Source organism: Styela clava, chromosome 2 (genome assembly GCF_964204865.1).
Source record: "Styela clava chromosome 2, kaStyClav1.hap1.2, whole genome shotgun sequence".
NCBI lineage: Eukaryota > Metazoa > Chordata > Ascidiacea > Stolidobranchia > Styelidae > Styela > Styela clava.
This window is the reverse complement of record NC_135251.1, coordinates 1548128-1571761: the sequence shown is the minus strand read 5'-3', so window position 1 is coordinate 1571761 and position 23634 is coordinate 1548128. Positions and strand designations below refer to the sequence as shown.

Genomic DNA, 23634 nt, shown 5'->3' with positions numbered 1-23634 from the left:
TGATCAGAAATATATATTGTAATTGGGACTGTTTTAATCCAAGGTGGAATCTCGCTCCCATATTAACTATTTGACTAAAAATGTTTTGTTCTGCTTTTGGGAGCCATGATTTCATAATCTCATTTTTGCTATTCAGTGGTTTCTAACCTTTTACGGCTCGTGGTCCCCTTCCAGAGGCTTTCAGCACTCATGACCCTTTTTATCATTCCAGTGGTATTTATAGTGTTATTTTGATTGGTAGTTTCCAAATCCCATTATGATCAAACAATTCATGAAACAATTCATTTTTGCACATAGCATTGTGGCCACCTGAAACTGCTCTGTGGCCTCATGTTAGGAACTGCTGTGCTATATATTAGCATTTTTTGCTTGGTAGCGCTGATTTTATACAGAGTTGAATCAGTATCCCAACAAATAATTTTCCTTTATACAGTGCATCGACGTCATTTAATCAAGTCTAAAGATAGCAAAGCTTTTATCTGATGACGTATACCTCCACGTGTTCCCATTTCGTAAATTCCGAAAAGGATTGATCAAAACTTTCCGAATGTCTCCTGATGCTTTTATCCAATTGCCTCTTCAACTTGCACATTTCAGGGTAAGAGAAATTTTTCAAATTGAATATATTTTCTAAATTAGGGGTGGCAAACATTTTTTGTCGGTGGGCCATATAACCAACTAGAGCTCGATCGATATCACTTTACCGATAACCGATACCGATATTAATATAAATTATATTGTGAGCCACAAAATGGGCTTTTATGATGTACCTCATGAGTCTGTAGTTTCATATTGATATTTATTATCATTGCAGTAAGACCTTTACGACGGGCCATATCAGGAACTTCAGACATCTAGCTGGACCGCATAAAAAATTTAGTTTTTTCATCACACAACAAATTAAAAATTCTCTCATCATAAATATTATTTATTCAACAATTGAAATTTCGAGTTCTTGCATAGTTGTTAACATCTGCTCTGAAGGCTTTTGTATAGCCTTACAGTAATAAAGGCAGCGGGCAAAACGACGAAAGACCACCATGTGTTTTGCAATCTAACTAAAATATTTTCTTGGTTCATACATAGCAATTTTGCGTAACTTAACATATGTTAGGCCCTCAAATTTCTAGTCTAGTTATAACAGGGGTGGCCATGGTTTTTAGACCAGGGGCCAAAAATTTTGCCAATCTAGACTGGCGGTCCATGTTAGTGAGACATAAAATGTTACATTTTATGAACAATATTCAGTGTTACAAAAGCAGAAGTGGAGAACAATAAGCCTCGTGCTAAAAATAAATTTAATCGGTAATCGAACAAATTCCTTGAGCTATTTTTTAGCTAAAACATCCAAATTTAGTTTTAGTTTGGCTGTGGCAGCATTAGGCGGGCCAGATTGAATTACCCAATGGGCCGGATTTGGCACGCAGGCAGTAGTTTGCCCATGTCAGCTCGAAGACTCTTGAAAACCCACATTTTTCGGCCAGGCGGAGCTGCTAGCTGTTACGGCCTTATCAATTAGAAATTTCTAGTCTAGTTATAATATATTTCATAACTTGACCATAAAAAAGACCAGACCGCTTTCTCATATTTTTTCCCTCTTGAAATAAAAGAAAAATCATCTTTATTACAGGTCAAAGGTCATTTCAGATTGACTTACGAAGCTTCGATGACGAGATTGTTCCGAGAAGGGAGGACCGAAACTGTTCGTTCATGCATGACTAAATCCTGCGCTTTCGTTCGCGCCATGGAAGATTTAGAACAAACTGTAAGTTTATTATTTCACTAAACCAAGTTGTGCTCAATGCTCATTAGAGCGTGAATAGACAGAATAATGTAGTTATAATAAGCAGGACTCGATGCTGTTATTTCTTGGCTCAATCGAGAAGAAATAGTACGAACTATTTGTGTTGTAATATAGGTTAACTGAGACTTTCAAGTTATGTAACTGTTAACAAAGCTTTGTTTTCTCACTCTCTTGATTTGACAATGTGCTTTTCACAACTCTTTCGCATGCGCATCCTCAAGTTTCCATTTAGTGTCGAGATGGTTCTGTTAATGTCCCAATAACACTCTCTTAAATTTTTTTTTATAGATTAGCAGGGATGGCCAATTCGAATAAAGTATTCGAATGTATTCGAATATCTCGTCATTCGAATATCGGAATTCACGTTCATAAGAATATCGGATATTTGTGTGACGTCACACATTTTCGACGCCGCTTTCAAGACGTTTCCGTTGAATGAAAACATTCTCGATAGAAACTTGCGCGTGATTGTTTTCATCACTCATCAGCGTAACGTGTTATTTAGGCCCGTAAACGCCTTTACGATTGTGTTATTTACTCTAAAACGAAAATTTTCCACAAATTTGTTCCACGATAACATTTATTTTATTTTTGTACGCGCACGGAATTGTGAATCTGGTAAATACGTTCATCGGCGGCGAGTTTCTAAAGACAACGCAACTTTTTGATTGAAAAGCGGCAATTTAGAATACTGAAAATAAAACCGTAAACAATATAAGTTTTATTGAGGCCGGCGAAAATTTAAAAAACTCTTTTCTAGGCAGTGAAAATCGCAAAATTTCGTGTGCCTCTGGCACACATGTTTGGTCGGCGTTTAGAAACATATCGTCACTAATTGAGGGCGGGATTTGCCTGATTATCCATTACTTTAAATTGCCGTCGAATATTTTCATGTTAACACGAATCAAGGTTTGAAACGCGACTTTTTCCCGGGTTGTGAGGATGTATATAATATAATTAATCTAAAGTATATTCAATCAATTTTATTGTGATGAAATAAATTTTACTCTGAGATATTACAGCATATTTATGGATTTCTCGAACAGTTTTATCTAAAAATATTCAGAGTGGCAGCATTTCGATCGAGCGGAGTCACTGTTAACAAGTACATCTAAATATTTGCCGAATTCGCAAAATACGGATCAAAACAATATTTAATCGGACAGTTTACCTCACGTTTTTATTTTTATGACCGCGGATTGCAATGGTATATAAGAGTGGTGAGGATTTTATTTTGTTGACGCAACCGCAGGTTAAATTGAAGACAATTAAATTAATAAAGCAAGACATTTTAAATATGCCCGTGTCGGTCACGAATTCATCACTTTGCACAACAGAAAAATATATATTCGTTGTTATATTATTTGTTGTTAAAAGTCGAGGTGGCATAATCGCGGCGATGAATATGTATTTTTAATTTACTGCTAAATTTTATATGTATATTCATTGTATGAAATGAATTATACTCTACACTTAACAGGATTTTATATAATTATTTGAGATTTTTCTAACGGCGATAACGAGTTGGCAAGATTGCAAAAATACGTATTAAAATTAAATACATCAGGCAGTTTATCTCGTAATTTTAGGTCACAGATCGCCGTGGACCAAATAGTAATGTTTTTTTTTTTGGCGTAAGAAGAAGCAATCGCGAGTTACGTTGGACATATTAAATTAATATCTAAAGATATTTTAGAATCTCGTAGTTGTCATGGATGGAATATTTTACGTAACAGAATGATCATTATACGCTGAAAAGAAGGCGGTGGGTGTTACAGGCGGCAATGGGAATTTCCGATTTCGAAAATCCTGGCTGCGCGCTGGCAGTGGTGGTCAGCTATTCTCTACTAATTTATTTCTAATTCCAAACACAACATTATGTTACACATAATAACAATATACTGGTAGGTAGTAGAATACCTCAGGCCTAAATATTAGAATTTTTAAAGGCATAATGGATTTTCGATTGTTGTTGCCTGTATTGCCAATAAATTTTATTACTCTCAGAAAATATACACAATTATCTGAATACAAGTAGTATTTTTGTCAATAGACTTGACTATTATCGTAATATCATGGTACCAATGATAGAAAGCGTCAGACAACTCCTTGGCTATTATTTCATATGGTCATTTGTACAAAGTGAATAATGTTAATAAACTGACTGTGTCACAAGTTGCTATTATTTTTTATTGATAGCTATAAACTATCAATTACTTTGTGTACATATACTGTTGGTTTGTGGCTTCATTCTGATATTTCTATTGAAGCTTATTTCCTAATTTACTGGGTTTTAATCAACTAAAACAAAAATGTGTTATTTTCGATTTTAGAATGTATTCGGAATTCCAGATTCGAAAACATTATTTTAGAATGTATTCGGAATAGTTTAGTATTCGGAAATGGCCATCCCTGTAGATTAGGCATCTTTGCTATTTTCATCCTTCTTTTATTTGAACAAGTGTTCCCACTTTTTAAATCTTTCTATAATGTTTTGAATCAGTTTTCCCTATTTCTAATAAATTTCTCATTTTCAGAATGAAGACAGCATTGCTCTCTCGAAAAAAGCTACTGAACGCCATGTATCTGGATATAAGGAGGCAATGACTGGTAGGTCATTGCGGTATTTAGAAACATTTTCTTATCTTCAATTGGAACTCAGTACCTACAAGCCATTGGCTATATGAGGCAGGGGCATTGGGATTTGGAGGTCGTCACCCGCCCCCCCCCCCCCCCAACCTTCTAACCCTCTAAAATGAAATGCTGAGGTACATACTGGCCGTAGGTTCCCATATCTCCACTATGTGAGAACCTCCTGTTCTAGAAGTGACAGAATCTTTCCAGTTTAGCCGATTCAATTTATTACACCCTGGGTAAGGTGGGGCGACATGATGTTTGAACTCAAACTATCGTCTAGGTCCAAACCCTTAACCTGATTCAGACGCCCAATCGAGCCCAATTTTGAATACATTTTTATTAATGTCATACGACCCCCAAAATTTACCCAATATACAATAATTATATACCATTGGAAAGGTATTTTAGAGTACTATACGCTAGATGTCACTGGAGGACCGTAAACTAAAACACCTCTTTCAAGAGGTCTCTCGTAACGTCAAAAAATAACAAAAATATTTACACTCTCTCATTCTATCAGCTGTTGGACGTCTACAGCTATTGTAAAGCTGAAATGTAACTATACAATTGACTGCACATTGGTTTTCTCTTTCATATGATACTAAACGCTTTTCCATAGCGCGCTTTGTTCAAGCGTTTTGGAAATTTTCCGTTTGAGAAGTCACCACATCGAATCAGGCCAGGCTAAGCTTGATAGATCGATCGGTTGTTTGTTTGTGCTTTATCGCGTTGAAAGCTTTTGTGAGTCATAATAAAACATTTATTATGAATCATAAAAGCTTATAATCGTCAGACAAGGAGAATTTGCGAGATAAAACGCCTAACTTTTTTTCGGTGAGGCAGCTGCGATCAAACGACTCGATATTTTTATAACTTCCTGACGTTGTGAGATGTCCACTCTCCTATGTTATGTAGCATATAAAATGACCTTCAAAATAAGACCTTATCATACTAGCTTTTGTTATTGGTTAGCGCGCAACGCCAAGGTTTATGGAATCATTTTCTTGTTGTGCGACGTTTTTATATCGCAGCGGGAAGTACACGCGTGATATGTAAGCGAAATTTTATCACTTCTAAATGTCATATAAGGTTCATTCTCATATCGTTGTGTGGGGAATAAGATTTCCTTTCAAGCAAGACCATAACAAACATTCCAGACCTCATGGTATACACACAGCATTGCAAAACGTCTGAAACGTCGCGCATGCGTCAAACCGGGAGGATTAGGTTAAACATTAGAATTAAAGTAAAAGCACAAATAAAATTAGATTTCCAGATCTATTAGTCTTCATTGCTTTTCAAAACACTTGACCCGCTTTCATCATGCCTACCCAAAATCATTGCACCCCTAGGTGAGCTGGTGAGCAGAGTTTTTTATTCAGCCAACATAGTCTCACACCATAAACATTAGCATAAAAGTAAAAACTAAAATCATAAGTTGTTTTCAAAACATTTCTCGCAACGATCATTTTTCTTTTCGGTGTTTCTTATCATGCTGGTGCAAGCTATCGCTGAAACGTAATTTTCTTTCACGCTGTTGCAACTTATTGTATGTTTAATTCGAAATTCACGAAATTTTGACCCTAAAAATTTGTCAAATTGGCTGTTATGGGATTAATTCCATCTGGTCATATTGACATTTCAAACCCTGCATTATTTACTCATTCGACCATGACTTCCATTAGATTTCTCAATCATGTGACTCTCTAGTCATTATCGTTAATCAAATATTTTTCTCATTTTAACCCTGCATTTTCGGTCATCATTCATCCAACCATGACTGCCATTCATTTTTCAATCATGCGGTGTTCTATTGCATATTCATCAATTTTTTGTTCAATTTATCCCCGCATTTTTGTTCATCAGACCGTGATGCTCCAGCCAACATTCCTAATCTCAAATTATTTGTTCATTTTGGCCCTGCATTTTTATTCCTTCGACCATAACTATGATTAAGTGTTTCACAAATGTTAGTTTATTAAATAAAAAACCATAAAGAATGTTATTATCATTTCAACCCTGCATTTTTAATCATTCAACTGTGACTGTCTTTATTTGTACCCTTCAGTTTTAGTTATTAACGCATGGCTGTCTATTGTCATCAAATTCTTCATTATGTCAAAAAAAACAATTTTCAAGAAGTTTTTTTTAAATCGTGAATTACAATCATGAAAATAATTATTTATTTGTTCGCCACAATGTACGATATTTTCAAAACCATTATATATTTTGAGATTTAGAAATTTTCTTTGTATCTAACTAAACTAAAAAAAAATTGTCTTGATTTGTATATCCAGCAAACATTCGTCCCTTCTGTGACAGCAGCAACTTGTGAATACGCAAATAGTTCCGTATCAATTTTAGTTCATTTTGATACTGCATTTTTACTTATTAGACCGTGACTCTTTAGTTGAACCCTCAGTAACATATCACCCTGTGACTCTACAAATCCATGCGATCCCCTGAATGAATAGATAGATCCACATCAATTTTGGTTAATTTCAACCCTGAATTTTTATTTATTAGACCGCGACTCTTTAGTTGAAAACTCTGTGACAAAGCAGTTACAAATCCTTGCGACCCCCGAATGTGCACTTAGTATCATGTCAATTTTGCTTCATTTAAACCCTTTTTTTACTTATTGGACCAAAACTTTTATTTTAGTTGAATCTGATAATGAAAAATTAACAGTCTTTTTTAATTTTATTTTCATTTCAATCCTGCATTTTAACTCATCTAACCGTGACCCACATGGCAAGTCATTGGACCTTTCAAATACACCCATAGGTTGCGACTCATCAGCCTTTCAAAAAACATAGTTCAAAAATTGAAGGAGGGAGGGGGAATCCCATTTTTTGGATGTAGTCATTACACGCATATCACATTTTTTCATATTAAAAAAAAACAAACTTTTTCATCTTTGAGTTTCTCTTCTCTAAAAAATAACTATTATCATGCTGTGTGTCTTTCTTTTCACTGTTTTCATTAATCTTCAATCAGTTTCCATGTTTTCTGTCGCAATAACTCCCGACTTAAGTAAGTCTGTCTTGCTGCAATTTAACCAAATTGGCTTATGTCACATCTTAAGGTTTTGTGAAACATTGACTTGGTCTTATTTTGAAGGGAAGGCTTATATTAAAATCATTTTTAAAATTCAGGCTAGGTCTTATTTTCAGTTAAACAACGTTAGTATGGTTCTAACACCAAAACTAAAATGCACATAAGGGACGACTTGCAATCAAAACTAAAATAGGTGCAGGTACGCCATATTAAGATGGTCCATGATGATGGTAGATGAAAACTTCAATTCCTGAAAAAAGTGACTGCTTTGATTTTTCCGTGGTGAATTCTGTGAATTTTGCCCTACTTTTAAATATGTTTGACCTTGATTAATATTCAAGTCTTTTTTGGCTTTTTTCTAAAATTACGCTCAAACTGACTTAACAAATAATAACCAACTCAAGTGAAACAGTTTAACACATTTTTTTTTTAGTTCTAGATACCGTCATTATCACAGTTTAAGCCTGTATATATTCTTACTTATACCGGTATCTTAATTATATGTACCGGTACTGGTTTCGGCCCCAAGCGGGCGCTCCACTTTCCCGACCCGCAAATATCCTTCTACTTCTAATTTGGCCCCGGTCAATCAACTTCGGGAACAACTGGCCTAAACCTGATACCCTATCATTCCAAATACATTCTTAAAAATTTCTTCAAATATTCTTTGGGTTGTGCTTCTAACCATTTGTATTAACGCTAACCCTTCGATCTAATTCACTGTTTCTATGAAGTTGCTTTTTAGTTTTGATGTTGTATTGTGATGTAACTATGGTTGTGTTGTGACATCACTATAGTGCAACGATTTTCATTTTTAGGATATTTTGATGTCATAATATGGTATTAGTATTCATCTTATGATGTAAGGCCACATCACTTTGTTTTATTGTGACATTATATATTGATTCATGACATCATAATTTGAAATCAGATGCTTGGTGAGGCGTGGAAATTCTTTTCATAACTTACCCATGTCTGTTTAAATGATTTACTTTGTTTCATTGTGACATCATATATTGACTTATGACATCATAATTCGGGGGTAGGTGCTCGGTGAAGCGTGGGAATTGTCAACATCCCAGACTGCGATTAACCAAACTGGTCGTATCGACCATTATAAAGATTTTCACACTGACTTGACACCACAAGGGGGAGGATTTGGTCCGGTGAGTCCAATATGACATTATCAAGCGTGTCATAATACACTGGCTGTGATTGGCTGTTTGTCTAATCATCACTCATGCATGTTATTACTAACACCCTTGTTTGCGTAATTCTATCCCCTAATTTTTAGTTTTTAATTCTACAGAACATGCGATTGCAACAATCATTGCCCTCAACGCATTTTTTAAACCTAATTTGCGATTTTTTTACAATTTTTTCTGTTTCAGTCAGGGGGAGGTAACGATCAATGGAGGGGGGGGGGGGGGGTATTTGTGTGAAAACTTTTTGCGAGGGCATTCGACTTCTATATCTTTCCCTAAAATTCTTCTGTGTTTGTTAAATCCTCGTATTGCTTATGCAAAAAGTTTTCACATAGAACACATGGTACTCTCCAAGGATGTGAACCAAGATGGAGGACACCGGAATGTAGTATGTGTACCAGGTCAGGGTTAGGCCATAATCTCAGGTACAAATACTAAGGGAGTCACTTAGCTAGTCCCCGAACTCGAAATAGAACTAAAATGAGGAAAATTGGAATAAAATTATGGCCTAACCTTAACCTGGTATACATACTACGTTCCGGTGTCCACCATCTTGGTTCACATACTTCGGGAGTACTGAACGCATTACAGGTTGGTCCAAAATTGGGCCTACTGCTATTGATACCTGTGTTAACGGCCTACTATTTGGCAAATTTGTATAAATAACATATATAAAACAGTTGTATTCTACCTGGTTTACAAGGGATTATGCAATGCTATATTTTAGATGTTTGTTTTAATTTTAACAATCTTGTATATTTGTAGAAATGGTTTCTAATGGATTAGTAAATGCTCGTCATTGCACTTTTGATTACCATGTGTGAGTACGAGGTTTGAATCCCGTAGGGGTATAATTTTGCAAATTGCATATAGAGCCAGACTTGTGTAAGCCTATTCTGCTAGAAACCATTTTTACAACAATAATATTTTCATTGCTCTAATCATTTTCACCTTTTCTCTCTTTATTGAACTTTCTTCCTACTTCCTGATCTTATGACCCTTGAACCTGATATGACCCCTTATCATTCCAACATATAACGAAACATTAGGTGCTTGAAATAACGTACTTTATGGTTTGGGTAGTTTTGTCTAACATTGTATGACCTTCGACTATAAATTTGACCTCTATAAAATGACTTTCAACCCCAATTCTGACCTCTACTGTGTGAAATGACCTTCAACCTGAAAGTTGACCTCTATAAAATGACATTTGACCCCAAATTATAAAATCACCTTGAACCAAAAAATTAACCTCTAATTTACAAAATGACATTCAACCCCAAATTTGACTCCTAATTTGCGAAATGACCTTCACTCCTAAATTTGACCTCTACTTTACAAAATGACCTTCAAATTAAAATTTGACCTCTACAAAATAACCTTTGACCCTAAAGTTCCATAAATCTGACCTTTCCACTCTTCTGCTACGACCCTGCTTCACCCCAACAGGTTCTTCGTGAGCCGTGGCGTCTTTCGACGTCTCAGACCCCCCACCAACAGGGAATGAAGATAAATCTTGTCGAACACCCCTCATTCTTGTCTGGGGGAGGAGGATTCGGTCCGGTAAGAATGCAATAGCGACATCTAATGGACGTATGGGTCTCACACGCTTGCAGGCTATGTTGTGCTATTTCTTGCATTGAGTCTTAAATCTGTAACAGCAGAAACTCCATAACACACATCAGTGGCTTCTTGCAATTACTGTACCCTTAAGAATTTTGCTGCAGGCTTTTACCACCAGTGACCAATGAAGCATGACTAGACAGAATGTTCTTATCTTTATATGCATGGAATATTTCTTCAATTATAAGTCATCTTTCCCAGACGAGGAAGCGCATAAAGCATGAACTTTTTAAAAAATATAGGATGTCCATAAAGTCCTAAAATCATTTACAATTGCAGGGAATTTATCGATACCATATATTGTTTTGGCCCTCACATATGTATGAAATGAAGTAAAAATACTTAAACAATTACTGATTAAAAACAACAAACCTGGTTAAGATATACTGAGAATTGACTTCATAACAAAATTGAAATTGTAAATGGATTTTATGCACACCCTGTATTTATAATTATAGTCAAGCTTATAATGTCTCGGGCAGCTATGTCCTCCTCTCTTCAATACCTCATTTACCAAAATTGTTTCAGTTAATTGTGTGTGTGGTGTGTGTTAACAAGTCAAAATTTGAATAACAAATCCTTGATTTGATTGGTTGATACAATACGTGATTATATACAGAGTGACCAATGGGCTGATTAAATAAATTAAATAAAGCTAAAACAGTGGTTCTCAAGCGATGGGATGCGCCCCACAAGGAAGGCGTAGACAATTATTTGAGGGGGCTTGAAGCTAATTGAAAATAATCTACGTGGATGGAACATGAATAATGAAATTAATGTATATATCAAAAATAAGTCATGCAACATCCAATCAATTTTTTTTAATCAGCTTCACGCTATCATCGATAATGATTTCGGCTGTGGTGATACTTGAGAACAGTGGTTCTCAATGGTGGGGCGTGTAGACAGTGTGACAGTAGTGTTTGTTTGATTTGATCTTTCCTGCCTTATGTTGGTATTTACATTCACCAGTCTGGTGCAAACTTGACAAATTCTAAAAAGGACTTAAAAAGTTTGAGAACCACTACTTCAGTTATAGTTCTTGAATCCAATTTCCGCCTCCATGATTCTGTATTCTAGTCTTGTTTTTCACTTCATAGTTGCTCAGTATGGCTTCAAAATTGTGTGTTTCAAATTGTGATAATGTTAGCTTGCTTCCAGAATTCAACCGCTCTTTTAGAAGCCGTATTTAGTACTCAATATCTGTGAAATTTCAATTAAAGTTTTTTAATACATTCTCCATGTGAGCTTGCTCAATGTAGCAAAGACTTGTATGACTCTGAGCAAGTCTAGCTGCTAGCACTGAAATGCCAAAGCTTTTGAACAGCACAAATTAATGATGTGTGCTCACTCAGAAGTAAAGAAGACTCATGTCCGAATAATAGATAAGAATCTTACTCTTGGTTAAAGGAAATCTCTAAACTACAAGAAATTTTGTCTACAAAATCTTCTGTGCATCTTAATTCCTTCTTTAATAAACAGTGAAAATAGATCCAAACTTTCCCTCTGAGCAAGGCTGTAGAGAAAAAGTCACTGATTGTGAAGAGCTGTAAATTCTTTTAGAAGGTTGGATTCATTTGAGAATTCCTGAAGAATTTATTCGAGAATTTATTTTGTCATTGTTCACTCACTTTATGTGAGCCTCGCTTAGAATATTGTTACTTATGCTCTCAACAAACATACTCAAAGCCTAAATTATTAAAATTTGGTTTTCTTGCACAGTTCAAAGTCATATTTCAAATGGAACAGACTTTGGGGTCACAATTGGGTCAAAATTTCCCGACTTCACAGCCTATGCACTGTGACCTGTTACTAAAAATTTCTCCACGTTTTTGTCAGGTCGCTGACGATGGCTACGGTGTCTCCTACATCATCTGCCACGAAAACACCATAATGTTTCACATCTCAAGCAAAGTCTCCTCTCATGAGACAGTGAGTATTCTTTTTATAATATTTCAGGTGACCTGCATTTGCAGCTATTTCTATGTAATAGATTTGCATATCTATCCCGAGGAGGGGGAAGACGATAACACAGCCTGATTTTACGGCAAACCACGGCCTGTCGTCCGGTTACCAGTCCATATTGGGTATGGGATTAGTTAGCTAGTTTGCCCACCTTAGCAGGTGTGTGTGTAAGTATGACTAAAAAGTTACATTTTATGAACAATATTTACAGTGTTGCAAACGCAAAGGTGGAAAACAATAAGCCTCGTTCCAAAACTAAATTAATCGCAAGCTCAAAAAATTCCTTGAATTATTTTAAACTTAAACATCAAAATTTGGTTTTAGTTTGGTTGTGGCAGCATCGGGCTGTCTTATCTTATTATACTACCCTATTCATTTTATTTTCATCATTTTATCTTAATTTTTTTTTTTTTTATCTAGGTTACTCTCTGATTACACTCTTTTGAATGTATTTATATTTCCATGTTATTATCTCCCTATCTATTTATCTTATCAGAACTCATCTCGATTTGCTGATAACATCGAAAAAGCAATGATGGATGTGAAGGACCTCTGCGAATATGCAAAGAAAAAATAATTTGAGAAAAAAACAAAAACAAAATTAGGAATTGTTATTATTAGGTTTTAATGCATTGTGTTTTTATTAAAAAGGGGGGAGCACTGGGGGTAAAAAAGTAGGGGATTTTATTTTGATTTTACTTATACTTTTGTACTACTTATACCCCCTTACCCTGACCCCTCCCCCCCCCCCCTCTCTTTCTTTTTCGTTGTCTCACTCAGGTGGGAGCTGTATACAGCATATATATTCAGACATGTTTTTCAAGTTTTTTTTAAGAATTTGGGTGCATTTGCCTGTGGTGAGGTGACAACACAGGACTCAGAGAGGTTATGACATTTTTTCTCACACCCCCTGTCTCCCCCACCATTTCAATGTCCCAGCCAGGAAGGAAAACCGCTCTAGTGGGTGCTATCTATTGGGGTCCCGTTTTTTTTTTCCCCCTCCCCTCTTTTTCCAAGATAAACTCCTATGTTGTGCTCCCCGCTTTTTCATTTTCTGTATATTCGATATAGCAATGACATAAAACAACATGATGCGCAACTCCGGCATTTTTGGCCGAAGATCGTATTCGATAGCACGCTCCAATGCACATACTTGACGAGACGAAAACGAGCGGATGTGTGTTGCTTTCAAGGCATAGCACGAATGGTGTTCGAGGTTGCTTCGACAATTGTTGTGGTTTTTAATGATATGTGGAAAATTGAAGGTAAAAATAAATCGGAAAAAAGTAAGGTAAATACTATTGTTGTATATCACACCCGGGCATCGCACTGTTAAGTACATGCGGAAAAGCCAGCTTTTGTCAAATACTACGAAGTTATTAATTCAGTACGGTACGTAGTTGCCCATTTGCCGAAATTGCATATTTACTTACCCCTTATGGTTTCAAATAGTTCATGCACCTCCATTTAGATTTTTTTAATCAGTGAGGATATATACTTATTGCTGTAACATACTATTGCTCATTCACTTTTATTTGCGTATTGAATCAACGGGTTAACAAGTTCACCTAAAATTTCCTCATACCGGTCTATATTGTATAGTCTGATCTCTCAAGTATTTGAAGCCACGAATGCTTATAATTTTCTGACTAAACCCCTTTATTAGTTAGTTTATATACCAAATTCAGTAAAACATTTTTTACAAAAAACATAAGATATTGGATTTATTAGCTTTTCCATTCTGAATCATATAGACTGCTTTATTTATTCTTAACGAAAATTAATACATCTCCTCTCCTACAGATGTGAAAGTTGTGGACAGACCTGTCTAAGCATTGTGAGACTCCTGCAGCACAAGAGGCAATAGCAATAATAGTGAGTATATCAATCAAGAAATTAGGCCGACATAAAACAAAACTTTCAACTATTCGTCTAACCTCAATTTCCTATTATTTATTCACAGGACAACTGTAGCTGAAGGGGAGATATCAGAAGTCTGGCGACATATCAGTGACAGTTTGATTCCAAGAAATATGATTAGAATACTCCATAAATGTTTGCAATAGAAGAACAACCTATGGAGGAATGCAAAGACATTTGACCCTCCGGTAAAGTTGTGTATGGCCCCTACATCCTGCAGGGCTTGAGGGAAATAACTAAAAATTCCAAAGCGTAAGATTACATAAGCGGTCTTCTTTGTAAAAAGGCACAAAATATGCCAGACATACCTAAAACAGCTTTGAAAAATGAGGATTACGGTTCACTGACTACACCTGTGTTATATTTGGTTCATCAAATTTTGGTAGTACTATAGAAGAAATTCAGAAAAGGGTATAATCATGATTCATGATAAAATAATGTTATATATTTTGGACAACTTCAATCTAGACCAGGGATGTCAAACTCGCGGCCCCAGAGAACTTCCAGTGCGGCCCTCGAACGCTTAACAATAATTGTAATAGTATTTTGGAATTTTTTTTATTTAAATGTAAAAGATTTTTCAAACCTTTTAAAGTGAAATTGAATATTCACACAGAAAACAATTTACTGAAAGTAGTTTTAGAAAGGTAATATTTTTTGTTCTCATTTTGACTCAATCAAGAATACACATCAAGCTAGCAAAAGAATACTGAATAAAACACTTGAGTGATTAAATTAAAGTACACGAAGAAGGTGGCATTTTCGAAGAAAATGGGAGTTGCAATATTTCTGCATTTCACAAAATTCTGAAGCACATTGTTTAATTTGTCATATTTCCATCAGTACAATGAAAAACACAATAAGCTCAGCAGTCAATATGACAAATTCGAAGACCAACTCCGAACAGAAAATTTCCATGTGTTTGTATTTTAATATAAATATGCAACGACTTAGTTACTAAAAATCAATATCAATAATAATTCAAGCAATCCTATGCCATGCAATGTAGCGTGAAATGTCTTGTCGAAAAAATCTGTCATTTGTTTTTTTACTGATCTATACATGCAATGATAAAAGTAACTTTTTTGCATTACTGGAATTAATTAAACTTTTGCAAAGATACAGATTAACCCATGATCATGCGACCTCGTTAGTTAGAGTTGGTACTATAAAATCATTTCAGCCTGGCCTTAGTATGCTGGTGACACAAAGAAGATGCCAAACGTCAGGACAAATGTAATTAAAAAAACATTGAGTTTATACTGTAGTATTTTTGTTAATTTTAGGTTCATATATTTAGATTAAGTCATTTTTAGTGTATATATTATTCTTTCCTTAACCAAGGCTTGTTCAAAAATGATTTTGATGGTTGTACATGGAATTTTATGATTTTTTGTAATAAATACAGTAACTTGCAATAATAGTGGAATGCAAATATTAATATGTAATTGCATTTGAAATTAAAGAAAATAATAAAACTTAATCCAACTGATTAGTTGCATCACAATATATGTCACAAACTAAAACTATCTGAAAAATATCTCTCGAGTATACATTATCAAAAACTGTTTGCGGCCCTTTTTACAATTTCCAACATGCAATGCGGCTCTCGAAACCCATGAGTTTGACACCACTGATCTATTCTAGACGATTCAAGCATTGCTTTGGGAAATAATATCACTTCAATTAAATTGAAAAAAAATCTCGCTATATTAAATACAAAACCGTTGCTATCATAAAGGTAAACCAATTCAGCCACTCGGAATATATTGGCCTTCACAAAGCAATGGGGGCAGAATTGAGAGTTCATGAGCTATGCACTTTTGTTCTTTTCTTTGTCTTGAACTTTTCATACTCCACAGCCTCTATTAATTTTTTTTTAATTTTAATTACCATGTGATGGCCATACATACTGTATCTTTGTATTTTCTGTCATGATGTATTATCTCAATGTGTCAAACTTTTAATTAGTGTGTATGTTTTGCTTGCAGATGACATGAATGTATTGTCTTGCTTATTACCTCAGCTTGGAGTATTGACAAGAAAAAAGTGCCCGTAAATTACGTAAAAAATGTTTAACTCTTTGATATAATCAGAATTCACATTTAATAGGAATTATAAACAGCCAACAATCAATGAGAATTATATGCAAAATTCCTCAGATTGAATTTGTCTTCTAAAATCGGAGGAAGGCAAAACATATAGGTAGTTTCCATTCACACAAGTCTTTCAAGAAGACTTGCTCGAGACAAACTAAATGAGCATCGTCAGGTGATTGGTAAGGCTGCAAGTTGAATCAGCCCTGCAATCTCCTGCATAGAAGATAATATTAATTAGCGGGCTATGAGCTAAATTCCTAAATTTAGACACAAACCTATCTACGAGGCATTATGTACCAGTAATGTTACCTACGATTAACTGAATATGTAATATGTCTAATAAATTCACCTACTAAAACAAGTTCGATAGGTGCAAACTTTGTGTTATGGAATTGTATCACAGCACCTTTAAGAGAAGTAAAAACAGTTTTGCTGTTTTGTATGACACCCTCTTTAAATGAAATTTCAATGTTTAAGCGCAAACATTAAAATTACTAACTTTGAACTTTGTCATTATCTGCAAAATGTTTCACACAAATCTTTACGCTATCGCGTTTGTAATATTCTCTGATAAAAAAAACGTCTATGATGTTCAGAATTACTCTTTACAGCTTGTCTGCCATTCCAGCTTTCCAAATGAGCAAAACTTCTCAGATATAGAGATTATTTTCTTTCGTTACAGGCGCAAAAAGGCAGGTACTACACGTAAAGAAGACGCCGAGTAGCAAAAGCAAGCGGAAAACCGTCGCGAAGGCGACGAGAAATATGTGCATTGGAGCGTATCATGAAATACAATCTTTCGCATGTAGTCTAATGGAGTGACGTCAGAGTTGCCTATCATGTTGTTTAATGTCATTGGATATAGTAACCACTTTCTATTTGCTTTTCGGGAACACCACATAGTCACAAATATTTTTGATAATGACCCCCATCTCCCCCCCTCCCTCCCCCCCCAAAAAATTGTGTTATATTTATATTTACATTAACAAGAAAACAGCATAGATGGAAAATAGAATAAAAAAAATTCTTAGTTCCTTCAATGACATTAAACAACATGATGCGCAACTCAGGCATTTTTGGCCGAAGATCGTATCCGATAGCACGCTCCAATGCACATACTTGACGAGACGAAAACGAGCGGAAGTGTGCTGCTTTCAAGGCATAGCACTAATGGTGTTCGTTCCTGCTTTGACAGTTGTTGTCGATTTTAATGATATATTGGAAAATTGAAGGTAAAAAGAAATCGGAAAAAAGTAAGGTAAATACTATTGTTGTAGATCACACCCGGGCATTGCACTGTTAAGTACATGTGGGAAAGCCAGCTTTTGTCAAATACTACGAAGTTATTAAATCAGTACGGTACGTAGTTGCCCATTTGCCGAAATTGCATATTTACTTACCCCTTACGGTTTCATATAGTTCATGCACCTCCAATTAGATTATTTTTAATCAGTGAGGATATATACTCATTGCTGTAACATACTATTGCTCATTCACTTTTATTTGCGTATTGAATCAAAGGGTGCGTATTGAATCAAAGGGTTAACAAGTGTGATTCCAAGAAATACAATCAGAATACTCCATAAATGTTTGCAATAGAAGAACAATCTGTGGAGACATGCAAAGACATTTGACCCTCCGGTAGAGTTGTGTATGGCCCCTACATCCTGCAGGGCTTGAGGAAAATAACTAAAAATTCCAAAGCGTAAGATTGCATAATCGGTCTTATTCGTAAAAAGGCCAGACATACTTAAAACAGCTTTGGAAAATGAGGATTATGGGTCACTCACTACACCTGTGTTATATTTGATTCATCAACTTTTGGTAGTAGGCCTACTAAAGGAGAAATTCAGGAAAGGGTATAATCATGATTTATGATAAAATACTGTTTTATATTTAGGACAACTTCAATCTAGACCAGGGATATCAAACTCGCGGCCCCGGAGAACTTCCAGTGCGGCCCTCGAACGCTTAACAATAATTTTATTTTGGAGTTTTTTTTATCTAAGTGTAATAGATTTTTCAACGCTTTTAAAGTGAAATTGAATATTCACACAGAAAGCAATTTACTGAAAGTAGTTTTGGAAAATTAATTTTTTTGTTCACATTTTGACCCAATTAAGAATACACATCAAGCTAGCAAAAGAATACTTGAATAAAACACTTGAGTGAATAAATTAAACGCAAAGTACATGAAGAAGGTGGCATTTTCGAAGAAAATGGGAGTTGCAATATTTCTGCATTTCACAAAATTTTGAAGCACATTGTTCAATTTGTCATATTTTCATCAGTACAATAAAAAAACACAATAAGCTCAGCAGTCAATATGCCAATTTCGAAGACCAACTTCGAACAGAAAATTACCATGTGTTTGTATATTAATATAAATATACAACGAATTAGTTACTAAAAATTAATATCAATAATAATTCAAGCAATCCTATGCCATGCAATGTGGCGCGAAATGTCGTGTCGAAAATATCTGTCATTTGTTTTTTTACTGATCTATTCATGAAATGATAGAAGAAACTTTTTTGCATTACTGGAATTAATTAAACACTCGCAAAGATCCAGATTAACCCATGATCATGTGACCTCGTTAGTTAGAGTGGGTACTGTAAAATCATTTCAGCCTTGCCTTAGTATGCTAGTGACACAAAAAAGATGCCAAACGTCAGGACAAATGTAATTAAAAAAACATTGAATTTATACTGTAGTATTTTTGTTAATTTCAAGTCCATGTATTAAGATTAAGTCATTTTTAGTGTATGTATTATTCTTTCCTTATCCAAAGCTTGTTCAAAAATGATTTTGATGGTTGTATATAGAATTTTATGATTTTTTGTAATAAATACAGTAACTTGCAATAATAGTGGAATGCAAATATTAATATGTAATTGCATTTGAAATTAAAGAAAATAATAAAACTTAATCCAACTGTTTAGTTGCATCACAATATATGTCACAAACTAAAACTATCTGAAAAATATCTTTCAAGTATACATTATCAAAAAGTGTTTTTGGCCCTTTTTACAATTTCCAAAATGCAATGCGGCTCTCAAAAACCCTTGAGTTTGACACCACTGATCTATTCTAGACGATTCAAGCATTGCTTTGGGAAATAATATCACTGCAATTAAATTGAAAAAAATCTCGCTATATTGAATACAAAATCGTTGCTATCATAAAGGTAAACCAATTCAGCCACTCGGAATATATTGGCCTTCACAAAGCAATGGAGGCAAAATTGAGAGTTCATGAGCTATGAACTTATGTTCTTTTCTTTGTCTTGAACTTTATATACTCCACAGCCCCTATTAATTTTTTTTTTAATTTTAATTACCATGTGATGGTCATACATATCTTTAACTTGTATTTTCTGTCATGATGTATTATCTCAATGTGTCAAACTTTTAATTTGCTTCCAGATGACATAAATGTACAGTATTGTCTTGTTTATTACCTCAGCTTGGAGTATTGACAAGAAAAAGGTGCCCGTAAATTACGTAAAAACTTTTTTAACTCTTTGTTATAATCAGAATTCACAATTAATAGGAATCATAAACAGCCAACAATCAATGAGAATTATATGCCAAATCCCTCAGAATAAATTTGTCTTCTAAAATCGGAGGAAGGCAAAACATATAGGTAGTTTCCATTCATACAAGTCTTTCAAGAAGACTTGCTCGAGCCAAACTAAATGAGCATCGTCAGATGATAGGTAAGTCTGCAAGTTGAATCAGCCCTGCAACCTCCTGCATAGAAGATAATATTAATTAGTGAACTAAATTCCTAAATTTAGACACAAGCCTATCTACGAGGCATTATGTACCAGCAATGTTACCTACGGTTAACTAAATATGTAATATATATGTCTAATAAATTAACCTACTAAAGCATGTTCGATAGGTGCAAACTTTGTGTTATGGAATTGTATCACAGCACCGTTAAGAGAAGTAAAAACAGTTTTGCATGACCCTCTCTTTAAATGAAATTTCAATGTTTTAAGCGCAAACATTAAAATTACTAACTTTGAACTTTGTCATTATCTGCAAAATGTTCCACACAAATCTTTACGCTATCGCGTTTGTAATCTTCTCTGATAAAAAAAAAACGTCTATGATGTCCAGAATTACTCTTTACAGCTTGTCTGCCATTCCAGCTTCCCAAGTGAGCAAAACTTCTTAGATATAGAGATTATTTTCTTTCGTTACAGGCGTAAAAAGGCAGGCACTACACGTAAAGTAGACGCCGAGTAGCAAAAGCGAGCGGAAAACGGTCGCGAAAGGCGACGAGAAATATGTGCATTGGAGCGTATCATGAAATACAATCTTTCGCATGTAGTCTTATGGAGTGACGTCAGAGTTGCCTATCATGTTGTTTAATGTCATTGGTTCCTTCCAACTTATCTTCCTCAAATATTTTCACTTTATTGAGGATATTATTTCTCAAAACAATACGTTATTACGATACCATATATTGTTTTAGCCCTCACAGACAGATTAAATAAAGGTAAAAATACTTTAACAATTGCTGATTAAAAAACAACAAACCTGGTTAAGATAATATTGAGAACTGACTTAACAAAATTGAAATTGTAAACGGACTTTATGGACACCCTGTATTTATGAAGCATTTTAGATTTGACAATATATGATTATATTCTGGGTTATGGCACATCCTATAAGGTTAGAAATGGCTCGGGTTTCTCATATAATTATTATAAAAGACACCGACACAATTCCTCATGGCAATCTACTCATTTAAATGTGGTGTTCCCTCTATATATATTATATTTATGATCTTCTTTGATAGACTGTTAGGAATTGAATCTTTTTTGAAGTTTTAATTATGATTCCAGGACTAAACTTTGGAAACCAAAGAACTGTAGCCTATATACAGGGACATAGCCAGCAGAGGGGTTTTGAGGGTTGCTCCTCCCTTTTTAAATGTAAAAAAGGCATATTACTGATTTGAACATAGCAATTTTTCGTAAAATAAAATGCTTTTTGAACGCTTGGAAACCCATCTGCTTCGGCATCCTTTTGAAATGTAAAAAAAGCAATTTTTTGTTGCATAAAACACTTTATGGGACTCTTGAAGACCTATACGACCACTGAACAGACCTAGCAATTACGGTCCAACTTGGCAATAACAAATTTTAAGATCTTCACTTTTTAAAATGCCAGGCTACGCTTCTGCGTATACACGCTTCAATTGTCTGTAAAGAAAACTTATTTGCCTTAATTTTTGAGTTTTTGTCGAAATTATGATTATCACCATTAGAAGTCCGAAACTATAATTAATGAGAGAATTCCAAATTTTGTCCACAAAAAACTAATACTCTGTGTCCTGTCTCTACAGCCCTGATTTTGTGTTCGAATTTTTTGGTGAAACAATATTTTTGTAAAATTTGTGTGTGATTATTCGAGTATTTATTCGAGTGTATTTTTTTTCGCAGGGTGGTGTATTTTTCTAATTATCATATTTTCTAGGAACATGTCATTTACATTATCAGAATCTCACAGTGTGTTCAAGTTTATATACAAGCCCGGGCGCTCCGGAAGTATTCACACCAAGATGACGCACAACCTGAACAACCTTAACCTGGTACACATACTATGTTCAGGTTGTGCGCCATCTTGGTACGAATACTTCAAGAGCACCCAAGCCCGAATTAATTAAGTGTGTAATGCCAGCTTTTTTCTTTACTGGATGTAAATCACAGCGTTCTTGGCTGATTTTTAATTCTTAGTGTCCGAAAGTATTTTTTACTCTGAATATTCCAATGGATAGTGAAAATAATGCCATAGATTAGGGTGCTCCCGAAGTACGAGCACCAAGATGTATAGGTACCAAGTTAGAGTTCAGGTTGTGCGCCATCTTTGTGCAAATATTTCCGGAGCGCTTAGATATGAATTATCGACTCCGGACTCTACTCTAGTAGTCTCTAGTTTTTAGTCCCGTGGTTCCCAACCTTCAACAGCTCCCTTCCTGATGCTTTAACCCTTTCCGTGCGGTGGGCACGTATACGTACCCACGACAAAACTCGCTAGATTGCGGCGGGTACGTTGATGTACTCCACTGTTTTATTTAGCAATCGGTCGCAAACTGTTGGTCTAGTTTTTCCGGGTTTCAGTTTATTGATAAGAAGTCTTCTTCGAGATTAACATAAGCGACGATAAATCTGGCTTTCGTTTACCGTGGGAATTTTATTTGCGGTGGAATGAGGGAGTGTTTTTTAAATTTATGCAAATTTCGGTGTTTTTTGGGTGGTAATAGAAGACAATTATCCCTTCCATCTACCAAAGTATTTTGAGTTAGATAGCGAAATTGCTACAGCAATATTATGCTATTGTTTGCCAACCAAGAAGCGGTAACAGTAAAGGATTTAGCGAATATTTCTATTTTTTATTACGGTTTGAAGTTTCAACACCCAAGAAAAATGATGCCTTTTTTCTATCCGGTTTGTGACTCAGACCACCCCTTTTAAAAAAAATATTTTTTTTTAATTGCCAATTGCAAGCTCTTTGAATAAGCTTTTCAACGAGCCGTCAGTGGGCAGCAGAGGATCATTACTTTTTCGTTAGTCGATCGATTAGTTGTGGGGGTACAAATGCATAAAGTCGGCGTAGCAAATACGATTATTTTATAAAAAATAAAAATCGCATGGAAAGGGTTAAGGACTCATTGGCCCCCTGTTTATCATTCCAGTGGTATTTATAGTTTTAAAGACCCCAGTTGGGAACCGCTGCTCTAGTCTTTGAATACAGCTTTTCAATATCAATAAGAGCAATTCAAACTAAACTCTGCCGGACTCCAATATTGTTTAAAAGCATGCCAAACTATAGGGACGCCCTAACGCAGGGGTGTGCAACCTGTGGCACATAAGAAAAAATTGTGTGGTCCGCGGATTAATGACAATTTTGAAAGGTGTACGGCCTGTAAAACGAGTTTGCCTGTAAAACGAGTTTTTATTAGTTCAATCTGGCAGTTGAATCTGGTCTTTAGGTTGCAAAGCCTATATTTATTATCCAATTTATTATCTATGCTTACGACGTCACAGGAGCGAACTACGCATGTCATAAGATTAATAACCAAAATTGTTTTGGTCGCAACTACTAGAAAGCATGTGTTAAAAAGGTGCGTCCCGCGGTTTCGCTAAGTTATTTGTAAATGGCCCTCTTGTATTAAAGGTTGCACACCCCTGGCTTAAACTATTCAATCTCAAAAAGCTCTCCCGCTTATGATCACTGAAGCATGACTGGGCAGAATACCCACATCCTGACAAGCATGGTAGAATTCTGTAATTTGAAACTAT

The 23634-nt window shown here is 35.2% G+C and overlaps 1 protein-coding gene, 1 long non-coding RNA gene and 1 pseudogene across 4 annotated transcripts in view; all 3 read left to right on the top strand.

The window, feature by feature from the left end:
* The window catches only part of LOC120335805 (carnitine O-palmitoyltransferase 1, muscle isoform-like), a 117452-nt pseudogene extending 104581 nt beyond the window's left edge, over positions 1 to 12871 (top strand). The window contains exons 7-9 of the transcript XR_013474422.1: positions 10156 to 10269; positions 12169 to 12261; positions 12791 to 12871. The product of XR_013474422.1 is annotated as a carnitine O-palmitoyltransferase 1, muscle isoform-like (transcript). The remainder of the gene's footprint in view (positions 1 to 10155; positions 10270 to 12168; positions 12262 to 12790) is intronic.
* Positions 1568 to 10156, top strand: LOC120335800 (carnitine O-palmitoyltransferase 1, liver isoform-like). The gene is made up of 3 exons (XM_078109493.1): positions 1568 to 1765; positions 4342 to 4414; positions 9756 to 10156. Exons 1-3 carry the CDS (start codon positions 1667 to 1669, stop codon positions 9761 to 9763), a joined length of 180 nt encoding a protein of 59 aa, XP_077965619.1. The 5' UTR covers positions 1568 to 1666; the 3' UTR covers positions 9764 to 10156.
* Positions 12872 to 13381: 510 nt separating the features above from the next.
* On the top strand, positions 13382 to 16500 carry LOC144411863 (uncharacterized). 2 transcript variants are annotated; one of them, XR_013468932.1, is made up of 3 exons: positions 13382 to 13559; positions 14098 to 14169; positions 14258 to 16500. It is a non-coding gene; the product is annotated as an uncharacterized LOC144411863 (long non-coding RNA). The 2 variants fall into 2 exon arrangements; XR_013468928.1 differs by having other exon boundaries at positions 13382 to 13585.
* Positions 16501 to 23634: the final 7134 nt, after the last annotated feature.

Excerpts from the sequence above, each read along its gene's own strand:
- LOC120335800 (XM_078109493.1), top strand. The coding sequence starts at position 1,667 with ATGACGAGATTGTTCCGAGAAGGGAGGACCGAAACTGTTCGTTCATGC. Across the intron at positions 1,766-4,341 it reads TGGAAGATTTAGAACAAACT|AATGAAGACAGCATTGCTCT; the intron begins GTAAGTTTATTA and ends TCTCATTTTCAG.